Consider the following 22022-nt stretch of genomic DNA (forward strand, 5'->3'; position numbering starts at 1 on the left):
ATGTGCAGTGCAGCGAGGAATGCCCAGACCTCTACATTGGAGAGACCAAACAGCCACTTCATGAACGTATGGCACAGCATAGAAGAGCCACCTCCACGGGACAAGACTCGACTGTCCATCTGCATCTAAAGGTCAAAGGTCATTCTTTGAGGATGCCAATGTTCACACAGACACACACCACAATTGAAATAAAAAGATGGGGACTCCTGTTATAGCAGCTTGGCTTGTTCTTAGGACATGTTTTGTCCTCTCACACAGATTTCCTTTAGCAACAGTTTAACTTAAACAGTGATGAATATGAGCCGTCGCGCCCTCACTATTCTCCTGTGGTGTATATTCATAGCCCCGAGTGCCAGCACACTACTGCAGATGGAAAGAAAGAAAAGATGGTACTCAACCAACGCACAACACCTGTGTCTGACTCTGAGCCTGTCAGCAGTTCCCTCTATCTGTTCCTCTTGCTGCTGGGCTCTAATCAGGCCCCCTACCACAAACAGTTTTCAGCTGTGCCAGCATAATTACGAGAATTATTCTTAATGATCAATTAGCCTCTTTACGTGATAAACCTGCACTGGGTAATGCAATTTACCATTGGAATGATTGCTGTGCTTCTGTACACCTACTCAGATATTCCATTTAAAAACATAAATGTTTTATGATAAATAAAGATTTTGTTATTAATTAATGATTATTTATAACATTTTTTATCAGTTAGATGCTAAATTAAAAATGTGCCTTAGAAAGGGAAATTTCTGTGAGAAACTCTTAAGCTGATTTGTAAACTTTCCGGTACTGTGAATAAAGTTTTAATTACTGTAATGACAATAAAAGTTTCTCATTTTTAATAAATAAAAGCATTTTTCTCACCGGGCTCCTCAGCCTTCACTTTCTCTGCTCTTCTATGCCGTCTATGCTGTTATCATAGTGACAGAGAAGAATTTATTATCAAGGTAAAAATAAAAAAACAATAAAATGGAGAAATTCTGGTGATCTAGAATCTAAATTGCAAGTTTTTTAGAGATACAGTGGTCCTTCGTTTATCGCAGGAGTTGCGTTCTAAAAATAACCCGCAATAGATAAAAGTAGCCAACTTTATGTTTTTTACAATTATTCTAGATGTTTTGAGGCTGTAAAACCCCTCACTACGCACTTTACACACTTTTCTCAGACAGGCAGGAACATTTTCACACTTTTCTCACTTGTTTAAACTCTCAAAGTTCAAACCTTTGTAGAAAAATACGTCCAGTATTATAGAAAGAAACCAAAGATCAACCCCTGTTTTCAGGTTTGATTTCAAGAAGAATGAGTTGAGTAAAATTTGACTCATCTAACTCTTTTGTTTCGCGTTATGTGCCTTAAAATCCGAAAAATACAGTAACTTCTACCTTCCTTTAGGATGTCCAGAAGTCCAACTTTTTGTGCGATGGTTAGCATCTTCCTCTGGCTTTTGGGTGCTAGCGCAGGAGCCTCTGACGGTGCAAAGCGTTTCGTCGACATTGTTGTGTTTGTTGGGGAGAAAACTTACAAACATACAGGTCAGCACTTCACAGTCACACTGCTAGAGATTGAAGATTTATGTAAATTTGACAAGCTGAACGCATCCTGTACTGTACAGGAGACACGGCGCGAGATTGATTGACAATGGTCTACAGCCAATCAGGACGCAGGAGACAATGCGCTGCAAAAAAAATAAAAAATCTGCAAAACGGCGAGGCTGCGAAAGGTGAACCGCGTTATAGCGAGAGATAAAGGGTTGAGGGTTGAACAAGGCTGTTCCAACATTTAGCAGCTACAGCTTCAAAGACACGGTCACCTCGAGACTGGATGAGCTTTGAGAGATTGTGAGATTCAAAGTTAAAAATAAACCCGCAGTTGGTAGCAGAGGATTTGATACAGGGCCTTTGAATTCCCCAGATCTCAAAGCTTGTGTGGACCATAACATTTAGTCTGAATTTCAGCCTCGCACTTTATAAAATTTAAAGTCTCTTCAGAGCAATCGAGGTCACATTGCCCAGCCTCGCCCCCCTTAGTTCCTCCTTACCACCTTCATGCTCTGTCTCCGCAGTCTGATGTGTGATGTGTGGAGGGTCCGGGCTGCGAGGATTATGGCAGTGGTGACTTTTCCCAGAAGAAGCTGGGACCCTGTTTACTAGAAGGTTTTAAAATCTCTGTACTTTCAGGTGACAGAAGGAGACATGTGGCCTGGTCAAAACACAGAGAGCTGCACTCTAAAAGATCTTTAAACATAGTAAACATACCTTGTGTGCCACAGACTGCTCCCAAACACGAGGGGACAAGTAATGCCTCTAAAACACTTAAGTTGGCTTTATTAAACGTTAGATCTTTAGCTGGGAAAACATTTTTAATTAATGATTTAATCACTGAGCACAGCCTTGATTTTATGTTTTTAACTGAAACTTGGTTGGACCAAATTAATAGTGGAGCTGTTCTCATCGAGACGACCCCCCCTAACTACAGTTTTATCAGTGAGGCCAGGGTGAGCAGGAGAGGAGGAGGGGTTGCTGTCTTATTTAATGAATCATTTCAATGTAAGCAGCTATCTCCTGGAAGTTTTCAGTCTTTTGAATATGTGGCTTTACAGCTGAAGGCCCCATCCAAAGTTGTGTTTCTTAGTGTTTACAGGCCTCCCAAATACTGCACAGACTTTTTTAATGACCTCAGTGAACTGCTGTCTGTGATCTGTGTTGATTTCGACTGTGTAATTATTGTTGGGGATTTTAACATCCATGTGGACAACCCTCAGGACAAAGGGACTAAAGACCTGAGTAACACTCTGGGCAACTTTGGGCTGACTCAGCATGTAACAGAGGCCACACATAATAGAGGACACACTCTTGACCTACTGATCTCCAAGGGCCTGAGCATTTCAAACATTACTGTGTCTGATGTGGGCCTGTCTGATCATTACTGTGTTTTCTTTGAAAGTAAAATCTCAGCCCACACAAATATATCAACAGCAGTGATCACAAAACGGTGTATAACTGAATACAGTAGTGAGATCTTTAACCAGGTCTTCCCATTAACACCTGACCTGTCCAGAGGTTCAGTCAATGAGCTTGTCAATAGCTTCAATGCAAAAATGTTAAATGTAATGGATACAATTGCTCCCATTAAGGTGAAGGTTATCTCTGGAAGGAAGAAGTCTCCATGGAGAAACTCCACACTAGTGAAAAATGAAAAAAGAGAGTGTAGGAAAGCTGAGCGCAGATGGAGAAAAACAAACCTCCAGGTTCATTATGACATCTATAAAGAGAAACTTCACAATTATAATTTACAACTGAGGAGTGCAAGAAGGTCCTACTTCTCTGACATCATCACTAAAAACAGTCATAATGCTCGGGTCTTATTTTCTACAGCTGACAGGCTAACAAACCCTCCTGTGCCAGTGGCAGCTGAACTTCATTCGACCATGGCCTGCAATGACTTCGCCAAATTCTTCACAGAAAAAATCCAAAAGATTAGACAAGCAATTGGTACATCAACAGCAGATCCAGACTATGTACTGTGTCCACCGAAAAACTGTTTAAACACCATAAAACAGTTTCACCCTATCAACAGCAAAGACCTGGAGGACATCTTAGGTCAACTGAACTCCTCCTCTTGCTGTTTAGATGTCCTGCCAACAAGTTTCTTCAAAAAGGTCTCAAAGACTTTAGAGTCAGACCTGTTACAGATCGTCAACTTTTCTTTAATGTCAGGTGTGTTTCTGGAACCACTAAAAACTGCTGTAATAAAACCTATACTGAAAAAGGACAATCTTGACAAGACACAAATGAACAACTACAGGCCGATCTCAAATCTCCCATTTTTAAGTAAGATCATTGAAAAAGCAGTTTCTCAACAGCTCAATTACTTTTTAAAACAGAATAACTGCTATGATGCCTTCCAGTCAGGTTTTAGACAGAACCACAGCACTGAAACTGCTCTGACCAAAGTGTTCAATGACATATGTCTGAACACAGACAGTGGAAAAATGTCAGTCTTAGTTTTGCTGGATCTCAGTGCAGCATTTGATACAGTTGACCACAACATATTACTCAAACGACTGGAGAACTGGGCAGGTCTTTCAGGAACTGTACTAAACTGGTTCAAAACATACTTAGAAAACAGGAAATACTTTGTATCAATAGGTAACTTCACATCTGAGCAGACAAGTATCACATGTGGAGTTCCCCAAGGTTCCATCTTGGGACCCCTTCTGTTTAACATTTACATGCTCCCACTGGCACAGATTATAAAGAACAACAAAATGAACTATCATAGCTATGCAGATGACACACAAATATATATCACAATGTCACCAGGCGACCGAGGCCTGTACAGGCTCTTGGTAAATGCATTGAGGAAATTAATGATTGGTTGTGCCACAATTTTCTCCAGCTAAACAAAAACAAAACTGAAGTAATAGTCTTTGGAGCCAAAGAAAAACGATTACAGGTCACCAGAGAACTTCAATCTATACACCTAAAAACCACAAACCAGGAGAGAAATTTGGGTGTAGTGATGGATGCAGACCTAAACTTAGAAAAACACATTAAGACAATAACAAAATCAGCTTATTATCACCTCAAGAATATATCAAGGATAAAAGATCTGATGTCTCAACAGGACCTGGAAAAACTAGTCCATGCATTCATCTTTAGCAGGCTTGATTACTGTAACAGCATCTTTACAGGTCTACCTAAAAAATCAGTCAGACAACTACAGCTCATTCAGAACTCTGCTGCTCGAGTCCTCACTAAGACCAAAAAAGTGGACCACATCAGTCCAGTTCTGAGGTCTTTACACTGGCTGCCTGTCCGTCAGAGGATAGACTTTAAAGTCCTGATGCTGGTCTATAAAGCTCTGAATGGTTTAGGACCAAAATACATCAGTGACCTCCTGACCCAGTATGAACCTTCCAGGTCCCTCAGGTCATCTGGATCCGGTCTTTTATCAGTTCCCAGAGTCAGAACCAGACACGGAGAAGCTGCATTCAGCTTTTATGCTCCTTATATCTGGAACAAACTCCCAGAAAGCCTCAGGTCAGCTGAAACACTCAGTTTATTTAAATCCAGGTTGAAGACTCACCTGTTCTCAGCTGCATTTGAATAAAGCACCAAATCCACACTTTTAAGCTTAAATTTCAAAACGTACATTTTAACTACTGATTTTATCTATTGTTCTGATTTTATCTGTTTTGATTTTATATACTGTTTTGTTTGTTTGTTTGTTAATTAGTTAGTTTGTTTGTCTGCTTGTTTTAATCAATTTTAAATCATGCTTTTTATTTGTTTTTGTTTCTAATGTCTCTGCAAAGCACTTTGAATCACCTTGTTGTTGAATTGTGCTATACAAATAAACTTGCCTTGCCTTGCCTTGCCTTCTGTGTGTGTCTGAAACCGCTCTATGACATCTACAAGTCAAAGCTGTTTTAGCTGCATGACGTGGTTTAATATTCTGGCACATCTTGTTTTTTCAAATATTATTTAATTATTTTCAAACCGTGTTGACCGATTTTGAAAAACATACTTGCATTTATAATTATTAATGAATGAGATGTTTCTCATTCATTAATAATGTGTGTGTGCCACACCAAGGTTTAGTCACTGTATTTAATCTGAATGAATACATTAGAGGCCGCCCGTACTTTAACTTAACACCTTCATAAGTGAGTGCAGTGTCTTGACAGCCTTGCATGAAATACGTTTGTTTAGCTTTGAATACAGGTGGTATTTGAAAAGCAATGCTAGAGCATCCTTTCAGATTACACAAGATTACACATGTAATAAATATATTTAAATAGCCAGCACCAAAAAGCCGCCCCATCTATTCTTTCCTGTTGACATACAATGAGGGATATAAAATATCCGTAGGCAAACTCTGTGTAACACCCCTTCTTCTCCTTTCCTCCCTTCTGCTTCATTTTGTTTAGCAGAATCCATCTTTTTCTGGCAGGTTGGGAACTTTTCGGTGTTTGCCTGTGTGCGATCGATCAACATGCATAATTCATAGTTAGTGCGTTAAGAGCAGCTAGGCTCCTCTCTCACTGGGCCCTTTGATTTTCGTCTCTATCTGCCCCCCTCGGGGAGAGCTGCAGCCCCGCTGCTAAATCACCTCACTAGTACCCGCATGTGTGGACACACATTTTAACCCAATGCACACATGCATGTTTGCTTTAAAAAATAAAGATGGAAAAGGGGATCTGAAGCTCTTCAAAGCTTTTAAGCATCAGCCCCTGTTTCTCCAGTGGGCCTTTTTCCACAGAGCTTTGTACTGGATCAGCAGTTTCTGGGACCTTCTGAACCCCCCTCCCATTGAGACTTTTTTTTAGGTCTCAGATGCAAAGTGTGATTCCCAGCTTAAAGCTGTTGTGGGTTGGATCAGCTGCTTATTTATCTCAGTGGCAGCAGCAGTGGAAATGTGCTGTTTTTCTACTGAGATACCGAGGGCAAGATTTTGGCTCTTCGTTGTGGAAAAATCTACAGACAAATCTGTCTAAATCAAGGACAGTTAGCGGAGAAACAACTGTGAAGGCAACTATTAAGTGTAACTCAGTTTCTATTACAAGTCACGTGGCACTTTTCCAATGACTCTACTATTATCTTCACTGTTATACATCAGCTTTACCAGCATTTAGAAGAAGGGCAGGAGGTATACATATAAATATATATATTCCCCCCTCGCCCCTGTGGGCAGTCTATCCTTCAAGCTCGGGTCCTCTACCAGAGGCCTGGGAGCTTGAGGGTCCTGCGCAGTATCTTAGCTGTTCCCAGGACTGCGCTCTTCTGGACAGAGATCTCCGATGTTGTTCCTGGATCTGCTGGAGCCACTCGCCTAGCTTGGGAGTCACCGCACCGAGTACTCCGATTACCACTGGGACCACAGTTACCTTCACCCTCCACATCTTCTCGAGCTCTTCTCTGAGCCCTTGGTATTTCTCGAGCTTCTCGTGTTCCTTCTTCCTGATGTTGCTGTCATTCGGAACCGCTACATCTATAACTACGGCCGTCTTCTTCTACCATCACTATGTCCGGTTATTTAGCCACCACCGTTTTGTCCGTCTATATCTGGAAGTCCCACAGGATCTTAGCTCGGTCATTCTCCACCACCCTTGGGGGCGTCTCCCATTTTGACCGGGACTTCCAGGCCGTATTCAGCACAGATGTTCCTGTACACTATGCCAGCCATTTGGTTATGGCGTTCCATGTATGCCCTGCTTGCTAGCATCTTGCACCCTGCTGTAATATGCTGTATTGTCTCAGGGGCATCTTTACACATCCTGCACCTGGGGTGTGCCTGGTGTGATAGACCCCAGCCTCTATGGATCTTGTGTAGGGATGGGTATCGTTTAGGTTTTATCCGATACCGGTACCAAACCAGTACTTTTGAAACGGTGCCGGTGCTTAAACGGTGCTCGAACCGGTGCTTAACAAATGGAGAACACAAAATTGGTCCAAAAACCTCTCATGTTCAGCTGTTTTTTTTGTAAAAAGATAACAATGTTAGCCTTTTCTGCAGCTATGGGGCATATATGGTATCACTCTTGGCTGGAAGCAGTGCTTAATCAATGGAAAAAACACAAACTTTGTCCAAAAACCTCTCATGTTTAGCTGTTTCCCACTTTTTCTTTGGTCATTTTTGGCCAGGGTGAAGGGAGCATCTGCCATCAAACAAGAAGACAGCCGCATGTAGCTATGATGATGTTTGCTAGTTCACCTTACATGCGTTAATGTAATAACGTGGTTAGCCTACTCAACGTAAACTACACACGAACAACATTAAGCTACTCACGCAGAGAAGAACGGCTGCTGCTGCATCATCATCCGTCATCATTTCTGCTACACTGGCAGGGCTAGGGGCCAGGACTCTCCTCTTCGGGTTTTTGGGGGATGTTGCTAACTCCGGGACTGTTAACAGGCAACCCACCCGCAGTAGATGTGCACGGTGTGAGGTCTCGCAGCAAGCCATCAAATACGGCGCATTTCTCGGCTTTTAACAAAATGCTATACGTCGCCAGGTGTTTCATCAGATTCGAGGTGTTACCTCCTTTGCACAGTATCACCTTAAAGCACTTGTTGCAGGCTGCTGAGTTTGCATCTTTTGCTGTGAAGTACAGCCAGACTTTTGACCGCTTCGCTTTGGGCATTTTTAATCTGTAGCTCTGCTCTAAAAGAACGTACGTACCTGGACCCGCCTACTATCCTCGGAAACGTAAAACGATTGGAAAAAAAAGCACCGAAATAAATGTGCGCTGCTTTTCAGTCTGGTTACTACCGTTTATGTCAGAACCATAATGGCACCGGATACCAGTACCCATCCCTAATCTTGTGCTCAGAGCTTGTTCCTGTGCTACCATGATTAGTGCCTCTGTGCTGTCTTTCAGTCCGGCTTTGTCCAGCCACTGGTAGGATTTCTGGATATCAGCCACCTCCGCTATCTGCCGGTGGTACATACCGTGCAGGGGCCTATTTTACCAAAGAGTAAAACAGTGAAATGTGGATTATTAATTATCAGGTCTCTCTCCTCCAAGTCTCTGTTGGTACATGACTTAATAATTGATCAACAAATCGATTTACTCTGCCTTACAGAAACCTGGTTGCAGCCGGATTTTTTTTCTGCTCTTGACGAAGGCGGTCGCACTTTTCTCCTCTCGTCCTCCTCCTCTCCCTTAGCTTCCCCTTTGGTTTGGCTAAAACCTAAAAGTAGTCAGGTTCTATTGGCTCCATATACATTCTGATGTCATTCTTATTATCTTTAAAACATCCATCAGACTCAGAAGATGGGATGTTTTCATTGCATGTAATTAAAAAAATGCCATTGTTGCAGGGCACAACTGCCTGTCCCAATACAGAATGTTTTGTAGAAGTGGAGTCTGTTGGTTTTTGGCTTCTACACTGAAGCTGGTTTAGACTGAAGTTTTATGACACAGTATTTCCTTCAAATAGTCCTTATTTAGATGTTAATGGCTGCCCATGTATAGGTAGTAACTCATTTAATCATGGTTATTTTCTTCATTCCTCCACTACCATCAGCTGCTGCAAATACAATATTAAACACTATTTTAGGCACGTTCCATAACACGCACATTACTTTCCTCTGTAACAGTGACATTAGTAATGGGTGTACTCACTTGCAGTTTGATGAACAAATTGTTTGCGGTTTTGCATGTTTGGAGTCTTCAACTAAATGAGTTGAAATAACTTGATTGACACTGTTTTTGTGGTCGTTGCAAGTGTTGTCCAATGTCCTCACCTTAAAATTCACCTTGCCACATATTTGCTTTGGGCATTTAACACCTGCATGAATTGAAACCCAGACCGGTGGGAATGTTTTGGTTAACACAGGGCCTGGAGTCAGCTTCAGTTTTCACTGTAAGGTTTATTTCTCTGTCTTAAACATCGTCATTGAGTTGTCACAGATAAAACTGTCTGCCGCCAGCTTTGAGGCGACGTTACAGTTTGTAATTGATTTTAGCAGTTGCAAAGGAATTGCTGAGACTCTGTTTCACAGAGTGACATTTAAAGATGCACCAGGCGTCTTTGTAAATATTTGGGACATGAAAATAGAAAATAGCACAAACTGACTCGTTGTCCTTTTCATTCTCTCTCCTTTCATCCTTCTCTCTTTGTCTCTCTTTCTAAATGTCACTCAGCCCTGCTTCCTGTAGTAGCGTTCCACTTGTCCACTCTGGGCGCTTAGAGGAGTTAATAGGTGGCCTGACAGCGCTCGTTCAATACACAGTACCATTACTGCGAGGCTCACATACCGCACAGCCACAGCAAAGTGCAATCAGACCCCCTCTCTGTTTCTCCATCTCTCTCCCTCTCCTGTCACTTCCATCACCATCAGGGTGGCTTCGTTTCTCACACCTCTTCAGATTTATCATTCCTCTGCCTGGTTACGTCGTCATCCATCTCTGGGAATTTTCTTCATTTTATCTCCCGTATCCTCCCGTGTCCACGTCCACACCTGAAACACACAGTTCAAGATTTCACCCTTTCCTCTCCCGTTTCTACCCTCTTAGCTCAGATGAAGGTGTTTGGTCGTTGAATGAAGCTGCCAACCGCTCGGCTTTTTAAAAGCCTTCATTACTCAGGTGGATGCTGCAACCGATGCTGGAGTTGCTATTTGTTTATGTAAACAACGTGTGTGTGTGTGTTTTGGTGAGAATGTGAGAGAAAATGTGCATTTTAGCACACCCTGTTTCTTTTTCCCTTTTAGTACAATTTAACACAAAGTGGTGATGTTGAGTTGTGTGCGTGTGTGTGTGTAACAAAGCTACTCACTCACTTAGTATTCTCAATCAATAGCGTAATCACGCCTTTTCCCTGCGGGCACTCAAAGCCTTAATCAGGACCAAGTTCAATTGTTTGTTCCGTATGTCTTTCAACAACTGTCGAGTGAGCCACAAACGGCGTCTCTGCCAGATGGACCAACATGAGAGTAGCATGACAAACAGTAACATGTGGGAAGCATGTTGGTGAGTTTGTGTGCGCGTGCCTGCGAGACACAAACGACCTCAAACTGGTGTTTTGTCTTCATTTTCCCTCTCTGTTGTGCAGACTTCTTCTGTACAGATGACCCACTCTGCTTAATTACATTGTTAATGACTCTTCCTCATTAATGATGTTTGCTGTCTCCTGAGCAAAGAAATGAGTCAAAGCGGGGCTCGGAGTATTCGGCAGGGTGAGGTTTAGGCTCCGGCAGAGAGGCTTGCCGGAAAAACCGAAGCTGTGATTAGGCAGAAGAATAAACAAGGACAGAAATAGACATTCAGTGAAATAAACCAAGAATAGTTTGGCGTCAGAGATGCAGCAGGTGACGTTTTTATGTAAAATTATTTTGACCTCTAAGAGCTCTCGTGGGTGTAGTTTTCAACCTTTTTACTCTTCTTTTTTCCTCTTCTTCACCATGAGCTGCTCACTTGTCTTGACCTATACCCAAATTTGGGTGCAGAGTCCCATTGAGCATATCTATATATATATCTATAATCGCCTGAGCCAAGGTGCCAGTTTCACACCTTGGCTCAGGCGATTAGAGGATCATCAGGGGGTCCTTTTGTCCCTCTGTGGGGGGATACTCCCACTAGGTTTATATCTGGGACTCTCCACCATTTGACCTTAGAACTGAAGAAGCTTCTCGGATGAGAGGTGAAACGTCTTCAAGCAACTTAAAGAAGTCCAGACGCTTTTCTTTGCAAGCTCCTTTGACTCTTTGTAGCATTAATTCATCAAGGTGCTGGAATCATTTCTCAGAGATTTTGGTTCACACTGACATGATCGCCTCACACACTTGCTGCAGATTTTTCAGTTGCAACTCCATCATGTAAGTCTTCCATTCCACCACATCCCAAAGGTGCTCTATTGGATTGAGATCTGTGAAAGTCATTTGAGTGAAGTGAACTCATTTTCTTCTTCAGAAAACCAGTTTGAGATGATTTGAGCTGTGTGACACGGCATATTATACTTCTGAAGATGGCTACACATTCCCAGATAGCAAAATTGGTATGGCCTAGATCTGGCCCACACAATGTGCTTACACATGGCCCACATACCGCAAAGAATGACGGCCCTTTGGTGGCCCAGATCTGGTTTAACAGAGGTGGCCTACACATGGGCCAGCACAAGGCCAGTTGCAGACACACTGCTGGCCCTGTGCTGGCCCAGAACAGTTTCAGTTCTGGCCCCAGATGTCAGCCTAATGTGTACCTTAATCAAGCCATGTAATAGCAACATGTGCCAGAACATAATAGTACATAATAAAGTGTACACTCACAAACCTGCAAACCTGCATTTGAAACGTTGGCTACCATAGCAGTATAGTATTGCAACATGGCATTTGGGTCTTCTAACAAAAATAGGAAAATAGGAACATAAACAGTGCCATCATCGACATACATGACACCAGTCAGTCAGAAGTACCAGCTTGATGCCAGATCTGGGCCAGACCCGTTTCCTATGAGCCTGGCCACATAAACCAAACCACAATCGAGCCAGATGTGGCATGCCATCACATAGACAGTGCCATCTATGCCAGGCCTGGCCATATCTGGATGACATACCACTCACCATGCCAGAAGTCAGGTAGCAGTGCTGGCTAAATACCAGCTCGGGGCCAGACCTGCTTGCTATGTGGGTTAGTCTGTAGGGTGGACATGGTCAGTAAAAATTCTCAGGTAGGCTGCGGCCAACGTAGACGTTGCTCTGTATCTGCTAAAGGGACCAAAATGTGCCGTAAAAAGCTCCCCTTACACCATCAGACCATCACCAACAGCCTGAAGTGTTCCTGCAAGGCGAGATGGATCCATATTTTTGTACCATCTATGCCAAATTCTGACCCTAACATCTAAATGTCACAGCACAAATGGAAACTCATCAGACCAAACTACATTTTACCAGTTTTGGCGAGCCAGCGGTGTAGCCTTGTTTCCCTGTTCTTAGCGGCTGTGAGTAGCACCATTGTAGCCCATCTCCTTCAAGGTTTGATGTGTTCTTATCGGCCTGGTTATTCTCCTCTGAGCTTTGACATCAAAAAGACATGCTAGCCCAGAGACCTGCTGTGCATTGGATGTTTTTTTATCTTGTTTGGACAATGTTCTGTAAACTCTGAAGGTGATTGTGCAGGAAAATCCCAGCAAATCAGCAATTTCTGAAATACTTAGACCGACCTTTCTAGCACCAACAACCGTGCAACGTTCAAAGTCCTTCAGGTAATTGCCTTTCTTTCCCAGTTTCAACATTTCATGAGCTTCAAATATTGTGAATTTCTGTTGCAGTTATTATAACATATTTAATGGCATCACTATATATAGTGCATATTGATACGAGAGAGGAATTGTACTTTTTTCCACAAGACTTTGTATACAGTCAGAATGGACAAACCTGTACCAGAACTGCTTTTCTTTCCAAGCTCCTTAGACTAGAGAACCTTCACAGACATATGTACCAGAACTATTATTTTAGCGGTAACAGGACTTCGATTCCATAAGTAGAAGTTGATACAGATGATTACTGTCAGTGCATATTGCTGGCATTTAGTTCAAAGTGTGTGCATACTTCTATTTAAGCTCATGTATGTAACAAGTTGACGTGACATTAACAAGCGTTTGTTTGCTACCTGTAACGACTGCAGTGCAAATGGTTCAGAGTAGCAGCTGATAAGTCTTTTTAAATACTAATAATGAGATAACACTTTGTTCCTTTTTATGCTATGGAGAGGAGCAGAGTAAAGGGAATGACAGAGTCAGTAAAAACAAAGATGGCAGTTGTGCAGGACAGTGGAGAAAAGGGAAAAAGTGGCTCAGTGAAAGGAAAAAAACAGCAGAGATAAAACAGCAAAAGAAATCTCAACTTCACTTAAGAGCCTTCTTTGAAGAAAAAGAACTTCAGCTGAACAAAAACCAAGTATTTTCCCTGAGGAATACTGGCGTCTCTGAGAGAGAGAGAGTGAAGTAAAAGCACAATGATTTAAATTTCCTTAGCTTGCTTATTTTTGGAGCAGTTCAATCAAACCGTTGAATGTTTACCCCGAAAGTTTAAATTGTTAGGGAGCGTAACACACCGCTGACACTCCCTGATCAGCCTGTGGGAGCAGTGGGAATAGCCTGGTTCTTATGAGCCTGAGCTGGTTAAACTGGACGAAGCCAAGTCAGCTGGACACTGGAATTTTTTTAAAGCTTTCAGAGTGAAGTTGGTAATAAAAGACATTTCGTCACTTTGAAACTTTGCTGAGAAAAAAAACTCAATAGAAATGTGAAGAATCCTTCAGATCCAGTCGTGTGTAGGTTGTTGCACTGATGCATGGCTGGCAGACTTCTCGTTACTGACTGAATGCTGGATTGTGCCATAGATTTTGCGTAACTTTACATATGCATAGTAAAAGTGTAACCTTCTAAAATGTATTTTAGACAAAAAATTCCCAAACTTTTAAAGCATTTTTTTTAATCGGTACCTATATGTGCAATTTTTATGTCCTGCTGATGATTTAAATGACAGCTATTACTCCCTCCATTCAGATAAGTTAGGGGTTTCAAAAAAGCTGCCTATAGAGTAATGAAGTTGGAAACAGTTTCCAGAGGGACTCGGGCTATATCAGAGCATAAAAAGAGTCGTATATTTCTCCAGACATAAAAGTGTCCAAAGGAATCGAGTCGCAGTTGGATTATCACCGCTCTAATATGAGTGAGTCATCTGAGTTCATTGTAACAATAGACCTTTGGTAGTGTCCTTTGTGATCTTACGAGCATGCATAGGAGCGAGACTGTCATCTGCAGCTGATCTGTGACGAATTAAAAATGAGAAAGTTTAACCATGTGTGTCTCATTGGTAGCGTAGTGAACTGATGCTGTCCTCTGTGTACAGTGGACTCCTGCATTCTTCCGGTTCTTATATTACAAATGGCTGAGATCATTTTCACTTCCTCTGGCCTGTTTGTCAAAATAAGAACACTTGGTTTAAAGGAAGTCACCTTTAAATGAAGCTATTATTTAAAAGGTGTTCAAATTGAATCATTAAAATGCGTCACTGTGCAGAAGAGTCACAAAGACATATAACCTGAACCATCTACATTTGGTACAGTTACACATATCTTGAATAATTTCTATGGCAGGGCGAGCTTGTTTGTGTTCCTCATCAGCCTGAAGGGAGCCCAGGGGAGAGTTTGATGCCACTCTGCAAGGGTAGCTGAAGGATAGTGCAGGACTGCCGTCCCCACGGTCATTAGGCTGCCTGTGCTCGACACACACTCATCACCCATAGCGATCTCGCAGAGGTCTCCGTCCCGCTCGCAGAGGTCCCTCGCTTTCTCTCTGGTGGTTTGGCTCGTCTTAGCCCCGTCTCTTTCTTGCTGCATGCTGGATGAATTCTGTTTTCCGCAGCCTCTCTGTCTCTGTCTCTCTGCACTCCCTCACCCCCTCCCGTGTGACCCTTTTACTGTATGTCTCACTGATGACTGATTGTCCTGGCCAGGCCCAGCCAGCTCTAATAAAAAGAATAAACTCGTATTACATTCATACCTATGGGTCTTTGCTGTTCACAAAGAAAGAATAAAAAATAGAGGAGAGAGCAGAGAGTAGGTGGAGTGAGGTGCTGTAAGAGCATAGAGCATGAAGGGTAAGAGTTGAAGGAGCTTGACAGTAAATGAGTCAAGACTGCAACAAAAAGGAGAAAAGGGTGGGAAGGAGGCAAAAGCTTGAGAAGGCAGTGTGAATAAATGATGGAAGAGTGCAATAAGCAGTGATGAGACGATGATTTCTATACTGTGCTTTTCGCAAATTTTCAGATGACTTCTTCAAGGTCCCGTGTTAGGAGCAGGCTGCCAGCTTGGCTGATGACTCGAGTCTTTCTTTTCAGCCCCGTGTCTCCGACAGTCTTTCCTTTGCTTTCTCTAACTTGCTGTGATCAATCAGAAGCTTAGACTAAACTTCACTCTGACTAATGATTTTTCACTGCCTCTCCTGCTGCTTCTTAGACAGCAGGAACTTAATCAAGAAAATAAAAAAATCAGTTTAAACTTTTCAAATGAAAACGAAAAGCTACTTTTGGCTGATAGTGCTGTTATTTTGGATTCTTTGGGGAGGCCTAATCAACAGGAGGATTGTTTGTGTGCTGTATAAAAGAAAGCATTTTAAGGTAATAATTTAACATTTTGGGAAATAAAAACTTGTTTGCTTGAAAAATCATTCCCTCCTTTTATGCCTGTGCGATAAATATTCACCTGAAGTCAGCAAATTGTCTGGAAATGACTAGCTCGGATCAGATAGTGATAATAAGCAACTCCAAGCCCAACTGACAGAATAATCATCTGCTGCATCTGTACAGCTGAACTGTGAAACTGACATGCATGATTTTAGGTTAGAGCAGGGGTGGGCAATCTCAGTCCACGAGGGCCGGTGTCCCTGCAGGATTTAGATGTGTCCTTGAACCAACACAGCTGATTTAAATGGCTAAATTAGCTCCTCAACATGTCCTGAAGTTCTCCAGAGGCCTGGTAACGAACTAATCATGTGATTCAGGAGTGTTGACCCAAGGTGAGATCTAAAACCTGCAGGGACACCGGCCCTCGTGGACTGAGTTAAGAGGCTGTGTAGCAGCTAGATGCTACTAATCAAATGCACTGGATGAATTAATCATGAGCTAATGTGACCACCTCTATAAAGCAGAGGGTTGGGCAGTTTGCTGGTCTGGAATATTAAGCTGTGTGTTAATAATACAATGCCACAATCTTCCCTGGAGTGGATGTCCCAGCAAATTCACCCCAACGTCAGACTGCACAATACTCATTGCAGCAGTTTCCTGCACCTTAACAGCGGGCATAAATAGACTGCGTGCTGGAGGGTATACTGGTGCTTCCTGGAGTCTTCATTGATTGCCAGTCAATACATTTCTCACTCATAACCCTTCCTAACGTGGAGTTGTCATTTTTACACTTGTTGTTTTCAGTGCAAATTAAACAAATGATTTATATCATGTTTATGAGTGATGAGTTAATAAGCGGGTAGGTACAATCCAGCAGAACCAGACTAACTGTTCTCGGTTTGACGTTTAGCTTTATGCTAAGTTATGCTAACTGGCTCCAGTTATGCTAGCATACTAGCATCTATCTTCTGTCTAATGCTGAGCAAGAAAGCCAGTTTGCAAAATGTCAGTGCTTTGAGGAAAGCTCACACAGTCTCTTTGTGTTTCCATTGCTCTAGTGTGAAAATGGTGCTGCTGTGGACAGCTGGTGACGTCTTCAAGACCACCTATTTTGTGATGAATGAAAGCCCGGCGCAGTTCTGGGTGTGCGGTTCAGTCCAGATCCTGATTGATGTCGCCATCCTCCTCCAGGTCCTGTTTTACAGCCAAGACACAAGAGCCAAGCTGGGCTGAGCATGGCTGTTACAGTGACTAACACAAAAGCCCGAGTGTTTGAGTAAGTTTCGAGGACTCTGATGACTTCACGCCCTTTACAACATGCTGCAGTGTTGATAACGCTTAATGTTTAGTGCCAGAGTAAGGACAAATCAAAGTCAAATAGTGTGTTTGTTTTGTTTTTCTTTGGTGTGTTTGTTCACTTCTTTTACTGTTCATACTATCCTAGTGTCAAAGAGACCCAACCGAGTGACCTGTAAACGCCATAAAGCCAAAATTCATGCATTAGCACCTAAATGCATTTTCCTGTACATTTGTCCTTATTTTGCTACGTGTCTCCTGAAGTGTAGTGGGCATGGAAATTGTAAGGAGGATGCATTACTCATATTGGCAGCTCACTAACGACAAATATGTGCTTCTGTAATGGCAACCGTAACAACCAGTCCTGCACTGGTAGGCCTCCACTGGACCCTGCTGCCTGACTGATGGCTCTCCCACTTCACACTCCTCACTTCACTGGACTGTTTCTCATGATACATAATATGTGAGCTTGTCTGTGCCTTTGCATGTGTGCGAGGTTGTCGTTCTCTCTGGTGTGTTAGTACAGCTAAAATTGATTTTCGCCGTTGGCATCAAGAGCCAAGCCAAAGCTTCAGAATGTACATCGAGTAATCTACACAGGCCATCAATCTGTGTGTGTATGGTGGTTTGATTGACGTGCAGTACATGTCTCCACACAGTATACATAGAAATATGAAAAATGTGGGCAGTGATGGTTTGCACTTTTCCTCAGCTGCAAAATGTGTTACGGGCATCGGAAACACAGCAGACTTCAGGGCAAGTAAACTTCTCGAGGGGACAGTGTTACTGAATCTTTGTGGTATTGCAATTTCTGCCAGTGTATTTAGGTTAAGCTGTTTTTTGCTCATCTTTTCCTCATTCAAAAGGAGGAAAGGTTATACATATATATATATTTATTTACCTTGGTTATTGACTAGATGGTGTCCACACCCAGTAAATAATACGTGTGCTGCTAACAGATATTTAAAAAAGGTCAATTGTTCGTGTTCAGTTTTCTTAAACTTCATCATTAAGTCAAATCCCTTCATTATCAAGCCCATCGTTAAAATCAAAGGTGATTTTATTTTCAGCAACAGGAAATAACTTTTCTTTTAACAATCATTTCCTTTTCTGATTGGCTCATTAATACGCTCGCTGTGATTTTAATAGGTCACTCAGTCTAACTGGTGCAGGTGGCTGATTCTTCGCTTTAGTCCAAGAGGTGAAGTGGTGCAAAAATGATTTTATTTTCTTCCAGTCTCGTTGTTCCAGACCAATTATGTGTCTTTCAAATTTTGTTTCCTCATTTTAAAACATAATCAGGCTTATATGCACTGATTTACCTGTAAAACACAAAATAGCTCATTAAAATCGTGTCTAAGATACTAACTGAGGGTCTAAAACTGAAGTTAGCCGATGCATTGAAAACAGGCGGATGCTGTGAAAAGAACCGAAAATGCTTCCAGCTCATCATTTCCACAGTCTGAATGACATTTAAGCGAAACCATAGAAATCAAAATCAAGGACTCCTTTCAGACAGAGCTTAATATTTCATTTTCATTTTATTTAGGGTCAGTTTTTAAAATATTAGAAAAGCAAATTCTAGCAATATTTAACCTCCTAAGACCTGAACTCTTCCACAGCAGCATTTTTAATTTCTCTTTGCTATTTGGGCTGATTGGGACCTGATGAATGTAAAAAAGAATTACCAGATTTTTTTTATTATTTTTTTTTTTAAACCTGATTTTTGGTTTTGAATAAAATGAGATCCACATATGAGGACGTTCGTTTCAAATTTCGATAGAACAGTGGCAGTATAATGTCCTCGTAAGTGGATTTCAGGCCCTTGTAGAGCAAAATCTAGTATTTTGGTCTAGACAACCCAACATATGATGTCCACATGTGTGGACACCAGGTCCTAGGAGGTTAATGAATGATTTGCTTCTTAGTAAAGCTTAATTTAAGACTGGTTTGCCCTTATTTAAGTGGATTCGGGCCAGTGATTCAGAAATCCAAAGTTAACAATGGATTCTGCCAAAAATCAGCAGATTCTGAATGCAGACGTCTTGCAGTGAAGTTCGACTCACAGGAGGAACATCAGCTGAAACCTCTGGAACAGCCCTGCAGTCTCTCAACCTGAACAACATGCTGTGTGAGCCCTGTCTCACAAAATGATCTGCAAGAAGACGGGCTGACAATTCATGTGTGAAGGATGACTTGTAGCTGACGACATCTCTCAGGGTTCCCCGACTTTTATATAAAACTGTACATCAACTAATGGCTACAAAGAAGTCAATAAAAGAGAACGACTCCCTATTGTCTCTCAGAAAGTCAGACCCACTTTAGTGTCTCCACTCACATAGAAATGTGCTGCTGGATGGGGCAAAGTTTATGTAATGCACGGAAAACGTGCTAACCTTTGGTTTAGTTCCTTCATGGTTCCGTGTAAAAGCTCCGATGAGCTCGGCTTTAGAGGCAGCAGCGGCTGGAGTGTTTTCCACGAGGTTCACGTTTTCACATCTTCAGTTTGAATGCGCTCTCTGCTTAATAGGTTTTGGGGAAACCTTGCAGCCATAACAGAAGCAGTTAAACTCTGCATTCTCTGCAGCTTATAATATGCAAAACAGTTCACATGTACTTTATTCAGAGGCTCTGTCTATAATTGAAACAGCAATTTAAAAATATAGCCTTAAGGTTAGTTGTGGTTCTGTTACCTACTGCTTGATAGTTTCCTCCTACAAAAACACTGCAGGGTCAAATACATCAGTCCCAGCAGCTGATCAGTACTCGGAACAGGTTTCTTTTTAGTTTTCCACTTGCATGATTTAATTAAGTAATGAAGTTTCAAGCTGATTAAATCTTCCACACTTTTACCTCACCAGTTTCCATTAGTTGATCTACACCTGTTTATCTCAGTGAACATCATATTTAAATTACCCGCTTTTGCTGTTGTGGTTTTTATAATGAAGGCAGCAGCAGCAGCCTGCAGCAGCCAGCATGTCGGTACCATTAGCTCAATAATAAAAAATTATTGTTTGGTCTGCTTTAGAAACAGACCAAGTTTGCATGCATTCTTTAAATCCACATATCTCAGATCTGTTTGCCATATTGTAAGCTGCATGTGGCTTATCGCCTCTATCCTGCACACCACAGTTGTATTTTGTTCCAGTTCTGTGTCATGTATGCTCTTATCATCAGATGTGTATCTTTATATTGTTTTTCCTCTGCAGAGGCTCAGAATAGCACCTGCACCGACTTCAGTTTAACATTTGCCTGCTCTGTAGCCTTTTCCTCTCAAGGACAGCAGGACAAATGAACACACACACACACACACACACACACACATGCGCCTCAGGTGTGATAATCAGTGAAGTTCACATGATGGTAAATCTACTTGTTGCCTTTCTGCATGCAGAGGGAGGATATGCTGTGTAACAATAATAAGCCAAAAGATCCTTTCTGTTGAACCAAAAGTACAAACAAAGTAACTTTTCACTGGAATATAATGAATATAATGTAACTCTGATGTAAAATGTAAGAGTTTGTGACATTATACAGAAGTGGCATCAGGTATGTAAAAATACTGCAAAAATGTTAATGTCTGAACGTTTTACTGTCTTATGGCAGCTCTATGTATGTATGGGAAATATTTATCATCATCAAATATAAACTATTTTGAGTCCATGGTGTAGTGCTGTGTGCTTTCTGGCTCTGTGAACTCTGTGAATGTGAAGCATGTGAAGAAGAAAGAGTTTGACAGAGAGAATAGAAGCCTGATAGTCTGAGTGATTAGCTTTAACATGGCTAAGATCTAACATATAACATTTCCAACAGCTTAGCTAGAAACACCAGACGTGAACCACATATATGATCTCTACATTCCTGTACAGTAGATATATCTTTTCTACAGAACAGGTCCCAGTTGAGCTGTCTTGCAGTGAGATAAAGTGCAGAGGGAAAACCTTGAATTCTTTTATTTAAAAGGATTGAGCACCAAATAAATAATGAAACAGACTGAGGTAGAGTTCAGACTTTTCTGTTGCTGAACGCACGGAATTGAAGATCTGGGGGTTAATTAAGACTCGTGTCCCTCCAAGGCTTTAATCCCCTCTACCTAATTCAACATCACACACGCAGATGGTTACGACATCGCTTGGTTCAAGATAACTCACAGCAATAAAGAGGAGCGCTGCAGCGTGGATAGTAAAATATTAAGGAAGCTGGCTATAGTTTGAGTGTTGGACAAGGACAGAATGTGTGCTGCACCTGTCGGTCTCTAGCATATCGAGACTATCTCTCCACACGTTACATATTCCATATGCACGGGGTACGACCCCCCTTGGTCGTGGCGTGTGGATATTTCTTTAAGACACTCCGGCACACCCGGCTACGCCCCACAGCTCACGTATAAAACTGCTGTGCTTTCAGTGGATTCATGTTTTGGCCTGGCTTGTACATCCATTAATAATAGATAAACTGGAATGCAGGCTTGAACTTGAACGCTGTATCTGATCCTTATACCTGTAACGTGTGTCTCATTGGTATCACATAGCATGATGGCAGTCATGACTTTGTCTATGGGTTTTAAAATGTTTAATCATAAATCTCATAATGGATCTATCTGACCACCTGCCATCATCTACGTCTTTCCATCCACCCATCCATCAGCTGATAATTCCAACATGTCTTTACAGTGGCTTGTTTTAATGATGGATGAGGTGGGCTGAAATAGTTCACCTGAACCCCATGTCCATGAGGTCTGCTCTGCTCCGGTCTGCTCCATTTATTAATGATGGTGTGTCGTCATGCAGTAAAAGGAAGTGCACTTTTCATCCCCATCAAGTGTTCCAGATTGGCAGCATAGGTGACGAATATTGAATAATAATGTATACACCATGTTTCTTAAAACACTGATTCTTGTTTATATGTTACAGGATAACTGTCCTTATTGTTTCTACCCTCATGTCGTTCATCCTCTAGTTCTTTACATATGCTTCTCCTGGCTGTTACACAGAGTTCCTGTTTTATTTTGGTAATTATTTTCTTTGCTTTTCTTCTATTGTTTTACTTCCTGTCTTTGTCCTAGTTCTCTGCTGAGGTTAGTTTCAT

General features: G+C 41.8%; 1 protein-coding gene across 3 annotated transcripts in view; it reads left to right on the top strand.

The window, feature by feature from the left end:
* LOC146382263 (solute carrier family 66 member 2) overlaps positions 1-20597 on the top strand; it is a 63744-nt gene extending 43147 nt beyond the window's left edge. For 2 of the 3 annotated variants that reach the window (XM_084932755.1, XM_084932756.1), the window contains one exon: positions 16697-20597. In XM_084932755.1, coding sequence (XP_084788881.1) covers positions 16697-16871 — 175 coding nt within the window. In that variant the 3' untranslated portion in view covers positions 16872-20597. Of the gene's footprint in view, positions 1-8; positions 6134-16696 lie in introns of those variants that run through there. The other variant, XM_084932757.1, reaches the window with a different exon arrangement.
* The last annotated feature ends 1425 nt before the right edge of the window (positions 20598-22022 follow it).

This window comes from Perissodus microlepis, chromosome 7, assembly GCF_051167445.1.
Source record: "Perissodus microlepis isolate ML-2025 ecotype Zambia chromosome 7, ASM5116744v1, whole genome shotgun sequence".
NCBI classification, from domain to species: Eukaryota; Metazoa; Chordata; class Actinopteri; order Cichliformes; family Cichlidae; genus Perissodus; species Perissodus microlepis.